Source organism: Chelonia mydas, chromosome 2 (assembly GCF_015237465.2).
Source record: "Chelonia mydas isolate rCheMyd1 chromosome 2, rCheMyd1.pri.v2, whole genome shotgun sequence".
Taxonomy (NCBI): Eukaryota; Metazoa; Chordata; order Testudines; family Cheloniidae; genus Chelonia; species Chelonia mydas.
Genome location: NC_057850.1, coordinates 97963682 through 97984461, shown reverse-complemented (window position 1 = coordinate 97984461; position 20780 = coordinate 97963682). Strand labels below are relative to the sequence as shown.

Below are 20780 nucleotides of genomic sequence, written 5' to 3'. Positions count from 1 at the left end.
ATCATAAAAAACTGAATAATTAAAATATTGTTTGCCATGATTCTTTTCTTTTTTAAATAAAAAGCCCCTAAAATATTAATTATATTTTTTTACTATGGCAAAGCCACAACTTTTCCATTTCTTGCCATGATAAAACATTTTACCTATATTTCCGGGATTCTGATCTCACTGCACTTTTACAATGATGAATACTGTACGTATGGAACATCCACACTGGTGAATACTAAAAGTTATTTAACTGGATGATTTCAGTAAATGTTTTGTTTTGTTTTGGCAGTTGAGAAACTGTTAAATTTCAATTTGCTTAAAAAGTCATTAAGTCTTATGTAGAGGGATTAGTTATGATGCAAATGAGGAGCAAAATCTGATATTTGACGACCTAGTAAACATAGTTCTGTTTCAGTGATACAATATTTTTAAAATATGAAGCATTCTAGGTACATTTTAAAAGAGGAAAAATACATTTTTATAAACAAAACTTGTAAAATCTTATAAAAATCTTGAGTAAATGAACAAAGGTATAGAAATCAGAGAGGGGCCAAAACCCAACACCTAATTCCTCTGCCCCACCCTCAAAATTGTGAGAAGGTTGGGGGATTTGTGCCTCCAGATCTCACACACATCTCTGTGGTTGTGACTCCAGTGAATCAACAAAACCTAAGGGGGCCTATTTTTTGGTTTGAAAATGTAAAATATTTTATAAACTTATAAGCACGAAATCCAAAAACAAAAATGGGTTGTGTGTAATTTTGGTTTGTCTTTGGGAAGGCAAGACACAACTACTGAAGTTTTGCCCAGTATGACTGCCTGAGCCATACTCTAATAAAAACAAAATTAGATCTAGCTCTCATTGGAATCTATGGGAATCTTTCCATTGACTTCAGTGAGCATTCAATAAGACCCACGTCAGCAAATCATTTAAGTATGTCTTAATTCCCACTGATGTCAGTGAGATTTAAGCACACATTGAAAATTAAGCACTGTTTAAGTGCTTCACTGAAAAAGGACCAGCCAGCCCCAAGCCTGTATTCTTTATGCACACAACTCCAGTGGGAATTTTGGGCAGGCTGGGAACGCAGGATCATGCCTATATATTATATAAATGTATGTATATAGTATATTAATAGAATCCAAATCAGAGTAGTTAATACATCTTAAAAGATTTTTGCAGTACACATAAACACATTTGTGTAAACTAGCAAAATATTGTACTTTACCTTTCTTTTGGTGTACCAACTCCATGTTTGCCCAGTAAGTGAGTATTTAAGTGTTTCTTCATCACAAAGGCCACTCTAAAAAAAGAAAAAAAAAGAAAAAAAATGAATTTCAATTGGCTTGTACCAAAACATTTGTAAAAATGGGTGGGGTTATTTTTTTAAACACATACTTAAGCATATTTTATTGAAGAGGAAATCTAATCAGTTTTGTTAGATCAAGATATCATAACCTATTTTTAAATTTGAAAGTCGATATCATAACAACATAAGTTTACAGATCTACATCAAATCTGGGTTTTCTTACACAGATATACAAAAAAACAATCATAAAAACAAATCACTTGTCAACATACACAATAATTTTGTTCCTGATTCCCTTTGCAGTTTAAAAACACTTTATGTAATATACTGAAAAACAAATTTATTTTTTACCTATATAACATTCTCTAACCTTCTATTTATTTAACCTTAAAACCCGAAATCCTTCTTTACGTGAGCAGTCCCATTGACTTCAGTAAGAATGCTGCATGAATAAGGATACCAGGATCAGGCCTTTAATCATTACTTGTGTTTGGTCAACCTTCAACATATTAATTATTTAAAGAGATACATAGGGAAAAAAATAATATCATTTGTAGTGCTAGGATTTCTTTTTGTGGCTGTAGGGAGATAATGTTTGTGATTACATTGTGCACAGGAATTTTGCCTAAGACGCACCAAGACATCATCAACAACAACAATAAATGTATTACCCGACATTATGCCTTATACCAAACACAAAGCAGTTCAATTACAGTAATTTAATTCTGGTGACATACGTAATGAAAAAGATAGGAGCTTACTGAGTAACGTTCTTCCGGTGATAACACCATTAACATCAATTCAAGGATATCATGTGACTGCTTCAAACAATTCAGATATCAGACTGAAACTTCAAACTAAAATGGTTCTCTAGATAAGCAAAAATTTTACTGCTGTAACTTTCAGTGTGAAAAAAGGGCTTGCAAACATTTTTGTTAATTATGTATTACAGCTGTCCTTCATAAAGTTAATTACTAATAGCTGAAAGGCAATAGAATCTATTTGCATATGTACATGAAAGGCATGACATATGCAAAAATATGATTTTAATTAGCATTCTATGATATGAAGAGCTACAAATCAAACTGGCATGTTATAAGATTTTTAACATTAAACGCTGAATTCATCTGGACATGTTTGCACTAATGGACAACGCAAGGACTGTAAAACACTGTAGCATTATGGCATATACGAGCCACAAAAGCCAAGAAAGAGTACTTTTCCTTTACAAATATGTTAATGTATCTTCTCCATGTCTGATCTACTTTGGGCACTTTCACATTATTACGGAGAATCTCGTTTTTGTGAAGCCTTCAGGGTGTAAGAATATAATTCTGTCTTTTTAAAATGATAGTGACTTCATTATTTTTATAAGATGACATTAAAAATACCAGGGACTCATTTTTTTTTCATATGGGATTAGCCACAATCTTTAGAAACCTGAATAATCAATCACACTATCTTGATTATTACTATGCAAATGTCACCAGAATTACTGTACATAAGGAAAATAACTGTACTGACATAAAATTCTGTGTTCCAACAGTACAATGAATTCCAAATTTACTTCTGTTGTTTTTGGGCAGAAAGCAGAGTCATTTCGACATTGCTGTAAGTATATCTAACACATTTCAAATTAATATTATTCTTATTTTTAATTGGAAACCTCCATTGTCTCTCTTAATTTTCTAGAAAAAAAATAAAAACTAAGATACTAATGTGTGAAAGCTACACAATAATCAAAGTTGGGGGGAGCACAGCTTGTTATTTACATGGCAAAGTGTCATTATAGTATACTGAATGTAAAAATCTCAATCTCTTATGCAATATTTCCTAGGAAACTTTTTCATCAGAATCTGGGCACTTGAGGGTTCCAAATGAAAAACAAAAATGTACTACTTTGCCCATTTTTGTAATGGAAATAGAAAAAAGCTGCATGTGAAAATCAAACAGGCAAGGAAGAAGGGAAAAAAGGCCTTATGCAGTATAATAACTGATATCATGTGAACAGCTGAATGTCTGCAATGCTCCAGGTGTGAGTAACCATTTTGCTGCTTTTCCATAGCACAAACAAAATGGTAAAACAAAGATGAAAACTGCCACTGTAAATGTTTCAGGAGCTGCCATCAGGTTCCCCTTCAAATGTAATGCTAAAGGGCCTGATACTGAAAAGCTCAGTGCTTCCTGAGACATGTTGAGTGCTTCAGGGGGAGCTAAGGGCATTCACCATACCTCAGATAGTGTTCAACAGTTTGCAGGATCAGGCCTTAAATGATAATGTTGCCATTTTTAAAAGAAATTAAATAGATGAACAATAATTATTATACAATATAATAAATACAGAGAACACTTACTTAAGGCAAAACATTATTTTTTTCTAGAACTCAGCCTCTATGTCAAGAAGATGACTCTGGGCTTCAGAAGTACAACAGCTATAGATTTCTGGGAAGACCCTAGGCCAAGTCCACTGTTATGGGAGGCAATGTCACCCAGGCTCCTGCAATGTTGCCAACTCTTGCAATGTTATTAATAGTCGTGATATTTGGTATTTTTTTCAGAGTCCCAGCTTCTGGAACCAGGTGATGACCTGAAAAACCTTAGCTTTCACTTAAAAAAAAAAAAAAAAAAAAAAGTGAATTTCTAGCCCTCATGGTTGAAGAGAGATGTTTGAAAATGTGAAACAGTCTCAAAAACCAGAAGTCCAGTAAGAATGCAGATTTACTGCTTTTTAAAATCTCATGATTTGGGGAGGCCTGACCCATAATTTTTGAATGCTTTGGTTTGGCAATACTGCTAACAGTACCTGGGCCTACCAATCAGCTGCTTGAGCAGAACCAACTCCTTTAAAGAGTAGCTGCAGGGACCACTGCACTCAAGAATAGGAAGCTCACCAGTCCGAGAGTGAGCATGATTTGATGGACTAAGCAAGAAATTAAGAGTAAGGGACTAATCACAGTGCTCTCAAAAACACTTTCTGTGGCATTTGTCTAGTCACGTGGAATTGGCAGCAAAACATTCCACAGCCCCACGCCCCACCTCCCCGCCTTGCAAAAGATTAAGGCTGCCCCTACCATGAATAAAAGTTCATTAGAAGGAATGAATTTAAGATGGCATGCAACCTAGTGTGGCAGCTTTCACATATGATCTCACAGGGGCTATGCACCATTAGAGTGATAGCACTATAGACCAGGCATGAATAATTTCCATTGCAAGTTAACACAAATATTATATATTTTTTAAAAACCCTCTTTAATAAAAGACTTGTGTGACACCGAGGGAGTGAAGTGAATTAAAGATTGACATAGATCATTTATACATGAAAGCTTAGATAGTTACAACTAATGCATAAATAGAAAGTATTAAAGTGTCAGGAAAGGAGTCGTGATCTATTATTCTACTTAAGGTATAAGTTAAATTTTAAAAAGTTATATCAATGACATAATTTGATTTATTAAGTATTATATATGTTGTAAAAAAGTTAGGAAATGTACTGCCACTTTACTTATCTTTTTATGATCAATGAAATATTGCTTTTGTTTTGATAAGACCAGAAGTGGATAGGATTTTTATACAATAGTTAGACAATAGAGTTGCCACCTTTCTAACTGCTGGTAGCCGGATCCTGAGGCCCTGCCCCTGCTCCACCTCTTCCCTCAAAGCCCAACCCCCTTTGCTGCCTCTTCCCCAGACCCCGCCCCTTTTTCTGCCTCTTCCCACAAGGCACCCCCATGCTCCACCTCTTGCCCCCAAGTTACCTCCCCCACTGTTCGCAGCCTGACAAAGAGCCTGCACGCAGGTAGGAGGCGGCCTTGGCTGAGCAGGGGCCGGCACAGGGTAATGACCTGATGCCTCCCCTTACCCCACGGTAAACGGACTTTTGGTGTCCGGTCAGTACATCATGACCGGACTTTCTGGTCAAAAACTGGGCATCTGACAACCCTAAATGGCACAGAAGCCAAAAACCGGACTGTCCAGGTAAAAACCCGGCTGGGAGGCAATCCTACTAGCCAAGCTAATTTCACGTTTAATAATACTGTTACAAAAATAAGATACTACAGATTTACGTGTGGAATTTAAAAACTACCAGGGTGCGGGGGAGGACTTTATGTAATAAATAAATAAATAGAGTTCTCTTGCATGAGAGCATGGAGCTGTGACATAAGAGTCTGTTAAGAAGGTATCCTCTGGCACCTGGCTGTCTCCACACCTGGATGTGGAGGCCAGTTAGATGGTTTCACATTGGGTGGAAGGGGCCAGGGCCTGACCCCAATAGCAGCAGTTCCAAAGCTTTCATAGTGGTTTCATGCTAGCTGTTGTGACAACTACTAAATGCAAAACAAATACTCAAGTTTTACAAGGAAGATCATAACCCACAAGTATCTGACTGTGTTTAATAAAACGTGTTTCTATAAATAGAAATTTGTTAGTCTCTAAGGTGCCACAAGTACTCCTGTTCTTTTTGCGGATACAGACTAACACGGCTGCTACTCTGAAACCCTCAAATTAGCTGCTGTGTACACCAGAACAGGGTTTTGCACTTATAAATCACTGCACATTCAAATTTTACAGATCTAATTTTGGTGAATCTTAATTCACTAAACTATGCAGAACATTGCTGCCAAAGGTCACAAATATTGCCTCTATGGCAGGATAGCCTATTCAGCAGGTCAATTTAAGACAACACAGTACAGAAATTTGTAAAACTGATTAGGAGGCAAAGGTTTTATACAAATAAGCTGTCTTTTTCCATGCAGCACAAGTCTAAAATCCTGGGAATTTCATGGCTGTTTGCTGACTTTGAAGGGACCAGGCTGGATTGCCAACAACTCTCTTACAGGACTGTACACATGGGACTCAATTTAAAAGTGAACTATCTGACAGGGTTGAGTTTGTTGTGGAAGATATCCACTGATCTGAAAGGCTGCAGGCCTCCCGGGACAGAATGTCAGGATCTAGATCCTTAGATGGAAAAGTAGGGCTTTTCTGCTGACTCATCTAGCAGCTGGGTGTTTATAACAGGACAGTCTAGCCCTTATGGGTATCTCTACATTGCATCCGGGACCAAGCCTCCCAGCCTAGGTCCACAGACTTATGCCAGCAGGGCTTGCACTAGCATGCTATAAGTAGCTGTGTAAACTTTGCTTTGACATTTAGTTGGGCCTGGAGCTCAGGTTCTCAAGCCTTGGGGCAGGGGGAGAGGCAGGAGACCCAAATATCTTGAGAGATCAAATCCGCACGATCACCTACCCCCAATGCCCCTTAAAAAAACCAGTATGGAAGCTGTCAATGCTGTGCCTTATTTAGCCAGAGAGGATACTATTAATTAACAAACACACACATTTCTCCCTCCCACGCCCTCCTCATCTCTCAGCAGCACTCCCACTCTTGGGGCTGACTCTGGGACAGAGACCAGAAAATTGATCCCGGTCTTGTGAATGGGAGTACAGGCCCTTACAACTCTACAATAGAGCTGTTCCTTCAAAGGAGACTTATTATTATTCTTGAATTAAGTCCAAAAAAGCAGAATTTTAGGAAACAGATTTTGAATGGAAACATAATAATCAGCTGAGCAAACTATAACCTTATCTTTTAGAAATCTCCCCTTGTATTTTTTCTGTTTTCTTTGTAAAGGTTCCTTGAATGAAGCTGGGTGCACATGGGGAACAAGTTGAAAAGGAAAATTCTTGGCATATGGCAACATTGGAGGAATACGTCTCTGTACATCTCATGCCCTGGATATACCTATGTCACTGATCCTGACCCTGTTTGAACATAATTATGGACACGGGATTGTCAATGTGCTGTTCAATGAGCTACATCAATTTACAGAATAATTTACTGTCTGTACCAGACAGATCATTATGGATGAGTTGCACACTATCAATCAGCTCTGTTGTTCCTGCATATTCCTGTGTCTCTCACCATGTTTCAATTGCTGTCCTTCTACCACCAATCTGTGTTGCTCAAGATGTAAAAGAATTATTAGTTGCATGGCCATAAAGTGGTGGTGATAGGCAGGATTGTCTCCTTCCCCCTCTTCTGGTATAAGAGTCTTAGGCAGAGAAAAGGAGAGTGGAAAACAAACATATCTCAATTGTTGTGCAACAGCTGGTCTGTGGGTAAGAATTCCCTGACTGGTTTGCCCATTCAGCAACTGGTGATGGGAAGATATACAGAATCCAAATCTGAATAGTTATACCATTATGAAAGAAGAGAGCTATACGGAATGAGCGGGAGCTTCTATAGTTGGATACAAGGTAAAGATGGCTAACTAACTGGGACAGTGCTCCATTGTTCCTGGTACATAGAGACCAGTACTGAGGAAGCTGCACCTCCTAAAAGGAGGTAGAAAGCTGCTTGAATAGCAGAACACACGTCCCTTTTGAAATTGGGCTTAGCACCTAAGCCCCTTAGACACTTTTGAAAATGATATGACGTGTCCCACAGTATCTAGAAGAGGTTGTACAATAAAACACTATTGGAGACTAGTATGCAAATGCAGATTTTGATCAATGACAAAGCAGAATGTCATGCATACGAAACATACTTTGGGCCATGTAAAAAACAACCACAGTAAACTTTGGGATGCACATATGGCATCATGATAAGCACCATCAGACGGTTGTGTCTGCTATTTCAGGACACAACAGAGTACAATCTATTGTTGAAACCAAGGCAAACATTTGCCAGTTTAATGAGATTTACAATAGAATTTACTTTAAAATAAAAAAATGGATCTTTCTTTGCTGTAGCATTTCTAAAATGAATGAAACAGAGTTTCAAGGTTTTATTTTTTCCTTAGAATTTCACTGGAATTAGGAGAACTCTAATATTACTCACAGGAAAATATTATCTAATGAACAGGTTACCTAAAAATTAATGACCTGTGAAACAGGTCAGACAAAAACCAAACACAATGCAATCAATTTTAGGGAACATGTGCCTTTTAATTTTCCCCAAACACGTATGTTTGGCAATGAAACTGAAGGTGTTCATGCATCATTACTAAAAACAACAATCCACTTGAAGAAAATGTTGAACTCAGTGGGCATTTCTTGCAATACAAAATAAAAATGTAATTCATTATTTTATCTTATTTTTGTTCTTAAAGTTGAAAATTTCAGCAGAAGGTGACTTGACATGTAGAACATCTAAAGACCAACGACAACATCCATGGTTCTATTATAAATAGAATACATATAAAAAGTTGGGCTATGCTTGTAAGTTCAATTTTAATAAGCAGGAGCCTATTTACAGCACATTACTCACCTGCTTATTTTAGTTTAAAAAAATAAACATCTCCCCACTTACCTTGCTTGCTTAGTGAGCATATTTAAAAGAGCTGAACAGTGGCAAAAATTTTGAAGTCAAAAGGTGTTCAGTCTGTCAAGAATCCACTTTGCAAACATATGACAAAATTAGCACCATTACAAGATATGTTTGTTTCAATATTCAGAGGATTTAATGAATGTTAAGTGATAACGGTAGGCAGCACAGCTATGTAATTACATTTCAAAACACACCTTACCAAATTACTTCTATGCTAAAAGAATCACATATTCTATTATTTTTCCCTGGCTGTCAAACATCTGTATACTGTCACCTCTAACAGGTGTTTGGTAATCTAACAGCTGCACAAAGAACTAAAAAAGCAATGCATTTTGTATTAGTGCTATCACCCTCCCAGTCTACCACAACACAGAACCTGTTTTCATAAATTGTGAAATGCAACCTTAGGCTTAGTTTCACAGAGTGCCTTGCATCAAGAACAGATTATCATCAACGTACAAAAAACTGACAATACCCGAGAACATGATTGTTTGTTTGTCATGCTCACTAAGGGTCTCTCAGTGCTCTCAAAATAAACCAAGATTTTCAGGTGTTTGCAACGTGAACAAAGAGTTGGCCTACAGATTTCACAGCCCAGAAGATTCCCTGTCTCCCAACACACTCCCTCCCACCACCACCATTTCCAAGCCCATACAACTGTGATCTTGTTCCCCCTGTTGACAGCAACAAAGGGGGAAATGTAGTTGGCAACAAAAGTCATCAGCCGAGGCACTGTGACCCAAAGCTTTACCGTGAACCTTTATTAGAGGTTTATTTTCATTCACTTCCATCCTCTACATTCCCATCTCTATTCTACAGTATGACCTACTATCTAAAAGGGATGTGTTAGAATGACGTTATTCACCTACCTCTTTTCTTCACTCACTGAGAGACAGAATGGCATTACTAGCGAGACAGGTGAGAGGACAAAACTAGTCATACATTTTGCGTGAAATCCTGGCCCTTTTGAGGTCAGTGGTGAAACTCCCAAGGGTCAGGATTTCACCCAAAACGCATGACTGATGTCGTCGTCTCACTTTTCTCACTAGTAATGCTCTGAGTCTCAGTTTCTATCTTCAGAAATGAGCACTCTTTCCCCAAACCAGAATTCAATACCTAAACATACGGTGCCTTTAATCTGGCAGTTTCATATTGGGACGCTTGCTCTCCTTCCAATCACATGAAAAATATTTTTTCTGCTAATACAGAACATTAGCCCAAGGCACTAGGTCATGAGAATCCCAGAATTTCCTGTTCCTCACAAACTGTAAAAAATTGATGAAGGAGAAAAATCAGGCAGAGAGGCTTTATGCCACTTCACATAGTGCTTTTCAACTGGGTTTGATACTGCGTCACACTTTGCTCTTCATCAGAATCATCCTTCCAAACCGTCTTTAACAGGCGCTCACATCCACAACCATCTCTATAGTCTCCGTGCCATCCCAGTGCCTGGGTAAGAGGTTCCTTTGTGAGAAACAGCTGGCTTAAGATCCAGATAGACAAGTGTAGGTGAAGATGCCTATCGAAGAATTAACAGGAAGGGTAATTACTGTAAAAGCTTTATCATCTGGCACACTGGGAGAATGGGGGGTGCGAGTAAGTCAAAAATTCTGGTTAACTAAGAGGGAGGGAGTTTGGGTGCGGGAGGGGACTCGGGGCAGGGAAAGGTTTTTGGGGTGCTGGATCCAGGCAGCACTCACCTCGGAAGGCTCCCTGGAAGCGGCAACACAGGCAACCAGGTACTTGACCAGCGGACTGATCTTTCTTAATCAATGGTGCCATTTCCATTCCCATACGTTACCACATACAGTGTGCCCAGTTTAAGTTTTTATCATACACTTAAAGAGTATGGTTTTGTCTTCAGCAAGTTAAAACAGAGCAAATTAAATTTTAAAATGTAGAAATGGGAGTGGGGGGGAGGCACTGGAGAAAACAGCATATGTCTCTTCCTTGTTATATCTTAGCTGCTGACAACAGGTGCAATCACTGCAGCTGCCCCTTCTTCTGCTTCTAATAATTTCTCTTTCCCACTCCAATGCAGTTTCCTGTCCTTCAGCTTTCTCTGAGCTAAGTTATATAGACATTGCCCTTTTAAAAGAAATATTTTTCTCCTCCTGCATTGCAATGCTGACATTTCTAGGGAATTCCAAGATTTTGATCAAATAATTACAATAATTTACATTTTATTCAGTGCATTGCGTTTTAAGTAAGTGTTTTACAAACAATTCAAAAAGAGCACCACTGAAATGCAGTTATTTCAGGCATGTAGAGCACCACTATCACTAAAATGGGTGAAATGGGAATTCTGGTCTAAGACACCAAGAAGTAAACCCAAACTGTCATGAAAGTTCCATGTGATGCTAAGGGTTAAATTTTTTAAAGGCAGACTAATTGTGTCTGAACACACACCAAGTGAAAATTCACTTACTATTGAGATATTTGCACATGTAAATTGTTCATTTACATTCACTTGTATTCACAATACCTGATAGGCAATCACAATCAAGGTAGTGGAGCATGCAAATGTAAGCATGTTATTGTTTGCTCAATTTTGTATATGCAGGTGAACCTCTTTTTAGATAATGTGGCCCTTACTGTGGTGAGCAAAAATGCCTCCATTTTATGGTCGCATGTGAAAGATTCATACATAGTAAATTGTATGGAACATCACGTATCCACTGAAATCAATGAAAAATGAAGGACCAAGTTGTCCCTGTACCCTGGTCTACACTAGGAGTTGAGGTCGAATTTAGCAGCGTTAAATCTATTTAATCCAGCACCCGTCCACACAACGAAGTCCTTTTTTTCGACTTAAAGGACTCTTAAAATCGATTTCCTTACTCCACCTCCGACAAGGGGATTAGCGCTGAAATCGGCCTTGCTGGGCCGAATTTGTACTGTGGATGCAATTAGACAGTATTGGCCTCCGGGAGCTATCCCAGAGTGCTCCATTGTGACCGCTCTGGACAGCACTCTCAACTCAGATGCCCGCGAACTTTTGAATTTCAATTTCCTGTTTGGCCAGCGTGGCAAGCTGCAGGTGAGTGCAGAGCTCATCAGCAGAGGTGACCATGATGGAGTCCCAGAATCGCAAAAGAGCTCCAGCATGGACCGAACGGGAGGTACGGGATCTAATTGCTGTATGGGGAGAGGAATCCGTGCTATCAGAACTCTGTTCCAGTTTTCGAAATGCCAAAACATTTGTCACAATCTCCCAGGGCATGAAGGACAGAGGCCATAACAGGGACCCGAAGCAGTGCCAAGTGAAACTTAAGGAGCTGAGGCAGGCCTACCAGAAAACCAGAGAGGCAAACGGCCGCTCCAGGTCAGAGCCCCAAACAGGCTGCTTCTATGATGAGCTGCATGCTATTTTAGGGGGTTCAGCCACCACTACCCCAGCCATGTTGTTTGACTCCTTCAATGGAGATGGAGGCAACACAGAAGCAGGTTTTCGGGATGAGGAAGATGATGATGATGAAGTTGTAGATAGCTCACAGCAAGCAAGCGGACAAACCGGTTTTCCTGACAGCCAGGAACCGTTTCTCACCCTGGACCTGGAGCCAATACCCCCCGAACCCACCCAAGGCTGCCTCCCAGAACCGCCAGGCGGAGAAGGGACCTCTGGTGAACGTACCTTTTAAAATACTATACATGGTTTAAAAGCAAGCATGTTTAATGATTAATTTGCCCTGGCATTTGCGGCTCTCCTGGATGTACTCCCAAAGCCTTTGCAAAAGGTTTCTGGGGAGGGCAGCCTTATTCCGTCCACCATGGTAGGACACTTTACCACACCAGGCCAGTAGCACATACTCGGGAATCATTGTAGAATAAAGCATTGCAGTGTATGTTTGCTGGTGTTCAAACAACATCCGTTCTTTATCTCTCTGGTTTTATCCTCAGGAGAGTGATATCATTCATGGTCACCTGGTTGAAATAGGGTGCTTTTCTTAAGGGGACATTCAGAGGTGCCCGTTCCTGCTGGGCTGTTTGCCTCTGGCTGAACAGAAATGTTCCCCGCTGTTAGCCACGGGGAGGGGGGAGGAGTTAGCCACATGGTGGGGGGAGGCAAAATGCAACCTTGGAACGAAAGCACATGTGCTGTGTATGTAATGTTAACAGCAAGGTTTCCCATGAAAGAGTATACCCATGGTTCTATAAAATGTGTCTTTTTAAATACCACTGTCCCTTTTTTTTCCCTCCACCAGCTGCATGTGTTTCAAGGATCACAGGATCTTCTCCTTCCCAGAGGCTAGCAAAGATTAGAAGGCGAAAAAAAAGCACTTGTGATGAAATGTTCTCTGAGCTCATGCTGTCCTCCCACACTGACAGAGCACAGATGAATGTGTGGAGGCAGACAACGTCAGAGTGCAGGAAAGCACAAAATGATCGGGAGGAGAGGTGGCGGGCTGAAGAGAGGGTTGAAGGTGAAAGGTGGCAGCAGCGTGATGGGAGGAGGCAGGATTCAATGCTGAGGCTGCTAGAGGATCAAACTAATACACTCCAGCGTATGGTTGAGCTGCGGGAAAAGCAGCTGGAGCACAGACCGCCACTACAGCCCCTGTGTAACCAACCACCCTCCTCCCCAAGTTCCATAGCCTCCTCACCCAGACGCCCAAGAACGCGGTGGGGGGCCTCCGGCCACCCACCACTACACACCAGAGGATTGCCCAAGCAACAGAAGGCTGTCATTCAATAAGTTTGAAAGTTTTAAACTTTTAAAGTGCTGTGTGGCCTTGTCCTTCCCTCCTCCACCACCCCTCCTGGCCTACCTTGGTAGTTATCCCCTTATTTGTGTGATGAATTAATAAAGAATGCATGAATGTGAAGCAACAATGACTTTATTGCCTCTGAAAGCGATGATCGAAGGGAGGAGGGAAGGGTGGCTAGCTTACAGGGAAGTAGAGTGCACCAAGGGACGGGGGGTTTCATCAAGGAGAAACAAACAGAACTTTCACACCGTAGCCTGGCCAGTCATGAAACTGGTTTTCAAAGCTTCTCTCATGCACACCGCGCCCTCCTGTGCTCTTCTAACCGCCCTGGTGCCGGGCTGAGCATAACCAGCAGCCAGGCAATTTGTCTCAACCTCCCACCCCGCCATAAACATCTCCCCCTTACTCTCACAGAGATTGTGGAGCGCATAGCAAGCGGTAATAACAGTGGGAATATTGGTTTCGCTGAGGTCTAAGCGAGTCAGTAAACTGCGCCAGCGTGCTTTTAAACATCCAAATGCACATTCTACCACCATTCTGCACTTGCTCAACCTGTAGTTGAACAGCTCCTGACTGCTGTCCAGGATGCCTGTGTACAGCTTCATGAGCCATGGCATTAAGGGGTAGGCTGGGTCCCCAAGGATAACTATGGGCATTTCAACATCCCCAACGGTAATTTTCTGGTCTGGGAATAAAGTCCCTTCCTGCAGCTCTTGAAACAGACCAGAGTTCCTGAAGATGCGAGCGTCATGTACCTTTCTCGGCCATCCCACTTTGATGTTGGTGGAACGTCCCATGTGTTCCACCAGTGCTTGCAGCACTATTGAAAAGTACCCCTTGCAGTTTATGTACTCGCCGGCTTGGTGCTCCGGTGCCAAGATAGGGATATGGGTTCCGTCTATCGCCCCACCACATTTAGGGAATCCCATTGCAGCAAAGCCATCCACTATGACCTGCACATTTCCCAGGGTCACTACCCTTGATAGCAGTAGATCTTTGACTGCGTTGGCTACTTGCATCACAGCAGCCCCCACAGTAGATTTGCCCACTTCAAACTGATTCCCAACTGACCGGTAGTTGTCTGGCGCTGCAAGCTTCCACAGGGCTATTGCCACTTGCTTCTCAACTGTGAGGGCTGCTCTCATCTTGGTATTCATGCACTTCAGGGCAGGGGAAAGCAAGTCACAAAGTTCCATGAAAGTGCCCTTATGCATGTGAAAGTTTCGCAGCCACTGGGAATTGTCCCAGACCTGCAACACTATGCAGTCCCACCAGTCTGTGCTTGTTTCCCGGGCCCAGAATCGGTGTTCCATGGCATGAACCTGCCCCATTAGCACCATGATGCCTGCATTGCCAGGGCCCATGCTTTGAGAGAAGTCTGTGTCCATGTCCTCATCACTCTCGTCACCGTGCTGACATCGCCTACTCGCCCGGTTTCGCTTTGCCAGGTTCTGGTGCTGCATATACTGCTGGATAATGCACATGGTGTTTAATGTGCTCCTAATTGCCCAAGTCATCTGAGCGGGCTCCATGCTTGGTGTGGTATGGCGTCTGCACAGAAAAAAGGCACGGAATGATTGTCTGCCGTTGCTCTGATGGAGGGAGGGGTGACTGACAACATGGCTTACAGGGAATTAAAATCAACAAAGGGGGTGGCTTTACATCAAGGAGAAACAAACAACTGTCACACAGAATGGCCCCATCAAGGATTGAACTCAAAACCCTGGGTTTAGTAGGCCAATGCTCAATCCACTAAGCTATCCCTCCCTCTCGTATTTCAGGCAGGACTTCACGGGAGGGACGGGGGAGCAAATGAATACAAAACAAATCTGGTCTATTTCTTGTTTTGATCCACTCCATCTATCTTTTACATCTTTGGCTGGCAGCAGACGGTGCAGAAGGACTGCAAGCCATCCACATCTCCTGCTTGCTCACCATAAGATGGTACAATAGGACTGCCTGCAGGACTAAAGAGAATGACCTGGTCAAGTCACTCCTAATTTAGTCCCTGCACCCATATCTGCCCAGGTGCTCCTGACCGACCATACCGAGGCGGCCAGGAGCACCTCGGACATGCTGAGCATGGTTTTCAGGTCTGTTGTACCGTTTGCTGCCACAAGGCAATGGGTTGCTGCTGCTGTGTAGCAATGCAGTACCGCGTCTGCCAGCACTCAGGAGACGTACGGTGACAGTGAGCTGAGCGGGCTCCATGCCTGCCATGGTATGGCGTCTGCACAGGTAACTCAGGAAAAAAGGCGCGAAACGATTGTCTGCCGTTGCTTTCACAGAGGGAGGTAGGGAGAGAGGGCCTGATGACATGTACCCAGAACCACCCGCGACAATGTTTTTTGCCCCATCAGGCACTGGGATCTCAACCCAGAATTCCAATGGGCAGCAGAGACTGCGGGAACTCTGGGATAGCTACCCACAGTGCAACACTCCAGAAGTCGACACTAGCCTCGGTACTGTGGAAGCATTCCGCCGAGTTAATGCACTTAGAGCATTTTGTATGGGGATACACACAATCGACTATATAAAAACGATTTCTAAAAAACCGACTTCTATAAATTCGACCTAATTTCATAGTGTAGACATACCCTGTGAGAATCTGAACTCACAGTTCCATATAGTTGTCAATGTAGATAGGTCTCAGGTTTGAAATACTTTAAGTCACTCCCTGCAAGAATTATAACAATAATCCACAATAACTTCCTGCTGCAATGTAGAGAACAAAACTAAAATAAAATAAAAAAATCAGAATTTTCACAATTAGCTTCATTCCTGAGATTAGCAAAGACACCAACAACCATGACTAATTGGATAAAATGTCTACATTTTTATGTACTGCTGCTACTAAGGACTCAGAGGTAGAAAGTAGTTTGTTAACCATGTGATTTTTATAGCGTGGACTAGAAGTTGATTCTGTAAGCAGCAAATAGCAGATACAGAATGCATGGAGGAGGGGAGTTGATTTTATAACAGTTACAAAGAAAAGAGTCCAAAATACTAAGCAGGAAACAAATGGCTGGGTGAAAATGCTATATTATAAAATTATTATAAAAACCTTAAAATTGCTCTTCATGGGGGAAAAAAGAGCCCAGTTTGCCAGTTAACCTGACAGTGCACAGTTCTGTGATAATAAGATCAAAGGAACCTGTAAACCCAAGGCTCTAATTTTCTTATGGCGAGTGTGTAATATTTTGCAAAGTAAAATTGACTGAGATGGAAGCTATTTTGCATGGTACAGTGGCGATGGCTAACAAATGAGAGTTTTGTGGGCTGAATGTTAGTCCCCTGCCTCATCTGCCACCCCTAATGACAGCAGCCACCTGCTGTTTTATTGTCACAGCTGGAGCCAGTTCACACTCCTTGGTGCTGAGCTCTGCCCATGAGCGCCAAGCTCTCTCCTCGCCTCATTACTTTGATGAACTTTTTATGGTCAGCACCCATGAAGACCTCATCTAGGACTATGCAACCTAGACCGGCTTCAGGGAGTGCTTCCAGCTTGCAGGAGGTGATAATACAGAGTGACACTAAGGCTGCTACTGTCTGTCACTTTGTCAAGAAGTCACTGTACTATACTTTTGACTCTACAGGGCCCTCAACAGGTAACATGCCATGAAATTCTCATATATAATAATGTTCTCTTTCTTTCTCTTTCACTGCAATGTAAAGCTCATATCACACTGGCAAAATGAAACGTTTTTTAATGGTAGACGTTACTATAAAAATCTAATGTTCTGTTTATGACTGCAACTATGGAATAACAAATTTCTACACTCTCTAGATACAAATCCCCTGCCTTACTAGAAAATATCCTGCTATTACTAAAAAAAAACCAAACAAACAAAAAACCCAAACAAAGAAACACCACCACCAGCAACATAAAAGCAACGTTTTAAACCTCATTAACAAACATATTTAAGACTAACATTTACAACTTTTATTTTACGGAAGTGGGGGTTGTTTGTTTATTTTATTAACCTAAACAGTGGCAAGCATAAAAGAAAAAAAAAATCACAAACTAGTTAAATTCAAGTTACTGTCCACATGAATCCACAATGGAAATAAATTAAAAACACTAAAAAAAAGAATACTTATTAAACAGGAATGTATTAAAACCACGATAACCAAGACAAATTTTTATTTACTTCTTTTTACTCAAACATACATATGAAAGTCCGTGTCCGTCTCTTTGCTGCTATTTTAAAACAAATAAATTCATTCGTATTTTTAAAAATCTTACCCTAACAAAAAAACAAACAACAAATCTTGAGATACCATATTCATAATTAATATTTTCAATCTCTATCAGGAATTTTCTTATTTTGCGATATTTATAACAAAGTGTTTTATACTTGATTACTGGAGTTTAACCCAAGGTTTCCTTTCACGGGGAAAACAATTTTGTTGGTGTTAACACAGCTTTACATTTGTTCATATTTACACGTATCATTAAGATTAATATATGTGCTATTAATAATAATTTCATTAGCATTCTGATATCATCAAATAACATTTTGAGTTCTGAGTGCCTGTAGGCTGTTATAAGCCTTAAAAACAGAACATTTTCACTATTCATTGTGTAGCAATCCAGCTGATCAGTTTTGACAAATTCATGCAATGTTATAAGCCATTAAACTTGATTAAGTTTCATTTAGAAATTCTACCAAAAAATGCAACTTTTTTTGTATAAACTACTTATTATACCCATTTCTTCCCCACCCACCCGAACCCAAGCAGAAACAGTGTGCTCCCTTTTGTTGAACTCAATTTTCAAATTTCCCATGATTGCAGTGTTCAAAATATTGGTATTGAGGGTAATGATCCAGAAAGGGCTAAGCACCTCTAAGGTGGTATGGATTGCCCTCAACACCCATGAAAGAAAAACAGAGTTGTGAACACCGAGCATCTTGCAGAATCAGGCCCTAATTTAAGGGGCAAGAGAGTAGGAACCTTAAAAATGTTGCTGAGCATGGACATTATTTTACAGCTGTATAAAACAAAATAACTTTACTTTGATCACAGAAACAAATTTCTGGAAATGTCCTTACATGAACTCTTCTTTACAAGCATTAATTTAATATGGTCTAAAATATAGTTTAAGAGATAGAAAAACTATCTCAGCAAAGGGCTCAATCCTGAGAGATGCTGAGTACCTTCTACAGGTTGCTGAGCTCCCTTCAATAGAAATTGAGGGCACATAGCACCTTGCAGGATAGGGCTACAAAATGTTTGGTTTCTTTTTTATTTCACAAACAAGTGAAGGACAACTAGATGAGATAGTTATTTTGAAGCTTCATATCCGCTCTTTTTTTAAATAAGCCCAGGTGACTTTTTTAAAATGAGGATAAAAATGCAGCAAGATTAGAAGCCCTATTAACTTGAACACTAAAATTACCCTGTGTATATGCTTATCTTAATTACGTTTAGATGAAAACCATTTGCATGTAAGGTGACCTTCAGACAATTTTTGTTTCTTTCATATGATTCTGACTGCCTCTTTTGTTGGCTACCTACTTGGTCTGTTAATATTAATTATGTTTTGTATCCACAAACTACTGTAAAAAAGACGATCCTGCTCCCACTGACTTCAAATGGTTTTTTTTTTTTTGCCACTTGTCAAGGATTGGCCCTAAACAATACACAGTTTAGTGGAATCTCTTCTTGAAAACACACACACACACACACACACACACAAACGCAATCCATTACATAACACTTTATTCCCAATATCAATGTTCTATTTTGCATTTTCCCCCTAATATGAAAGGAATTTAAACAAAACAGATTCAACATTCTAGTAAAAAAAAAAAAAAGGAATTTGTCATCACTATTTCACAAATACTTTCATTTTTTAGACAATTTCCCTGTGCAGTCAGATGAATATCTTCTTTATAATCTGCTCATCTAAAAGAGCCTCCAAAATACACAATTGCATCTTGGCATCTGCACTGGGTATGTAACCAAGAGAAAATTGGTAATATAGGCAAAAGGAATTCCCTTCTTTTGACTGTAAGGAGTAAAGTAACTGTCAAAAGCTTAATATGGATGGTCCACTTTGTACCTTATTTATCAGCAAAGATACAGCTAGATCAGTGTGCAGTGGACATTATGACGCTGTTTCCATAGTGTAATATAGGTGAATTGCTTCAGCATAATAATCAATGGCATCAGCATACTGATCTCATTCTGCTGCTGACAGTTTATTTAAAAAGAAAAAACTGAGCAAAAACTTTACTCATGGATAATAAAAGCAATGGGCCTAATACAGGTTTGGGGACACCTCACAGTTAATCTTTTGCTATGTTAAACATTATTTTCTCTCTCTTACCAGTTTCTAATCCATAGCAGAACTTTACCTCTTCATCTAAAACTGTTTGGTTTCTTTACCAGCATCTTGAAAGGGACTTTGTCAAAGTTTGTACTTTGTCCAAACAAGTTATGTTCACTGATTCTCCTAAGTCCATTATTTTGTTTATACAGTTACATATTTATAATAGAGACATTTTCTTTGCGGAAGTCACGCTGGGTTTGCCTATTATATCATGAACATCTATGTGTTTTATAGTTCTATTTTTAAATTATAAATTTCAATTTACCTGGTATTTAACTTAGGCTCACCGGTCTGTAATTCCCAGTATTCCACTACCGTCCCCTGTGTGCTTTTATTTACTTTTTTTAAGTAAAGTTCACTCTCCATACCCTTTCAAACCTAAATTTTCCCCATTGTGACTACAAAGAGTAGTGCCAGTTGTGGTGATCGTTTTGTACTACTTATCGAGATAAGGACAACAAACTGTTTACAGATGATAATAACTTTTGGTCAGAATCAAGTTGAGCTGGGTTTGAACAGGCAGCCTAAAGGTGTCAGGATCTGTATGCAATGACTAATCCCCTGAGACATCCAGTCTCCTGAACTATAACTTCCTTAAAGCTGGTTCCTTAACCTATCCTCTTCTAGTCATGCTACTATACGCTTAAGATGATAAGAAAAGGGGAGCATCCTAAATTTTCCATTTAAATCCCCAGGAAATGGAACAGTCATGGCAGAAAGTCACTGATCATGAGCTGATCTACAGCACAGGAGCTTCCAAAGGCAATCCTACAAAAACAGAAATAGGTGTGTAACTATTCAGACCTATGTCAATACCCTACCCTGCCCGTTGTTCTTCATAGAAGGAGAACAGAGAGCACTTTTAACATACATGGAAAGTGGATTTCTCGTTGTACTGGCGAGGAATGTGTGTGGAATAAAAAAAGAACTGGACCTGTATGCCTACGGTTGAAGAAAAACATGTCCATGCCTAATATATTGGAGAAATTGTTCAAGAATAATCCATCCTTTAAAAAACATGTTATCTTTGTAATGCTGCCAAGGTCAGTGTCAGTTTGAGCAATTAGCCACTTAAGTGTGAATCAGATCTGCCAAAGAGCTATTTTC

The 20780-nt window shown here is 40.1% G+C and overlaps 1 protein-coding gene across 11 annotated transcripts in view; it reads right to left on the bottom strand.

Annotated features, from left to right (window-relative positions):
- ZNF407 (zinc finger protein 407) overlaps positions 1-20780 on the bottom strand; it is a 456036-nt gene that overhangs the window by 268652 nt on the left and 166604 nt on the right. For all 11 annotated transcript variants that reach the window (XM_007054594.4, XM_037892933.2, XM_037892939.2 and 8 more), the window contains exon 4: positions 1218-1292. In XM_007054594.4, coding sequence (XP_007054656.2) covers positions 1218-1292 — 75 coding nt within the window. The remainder of the gene's footprint in view (positions 1-1217; positions 1293-20780) is intronic.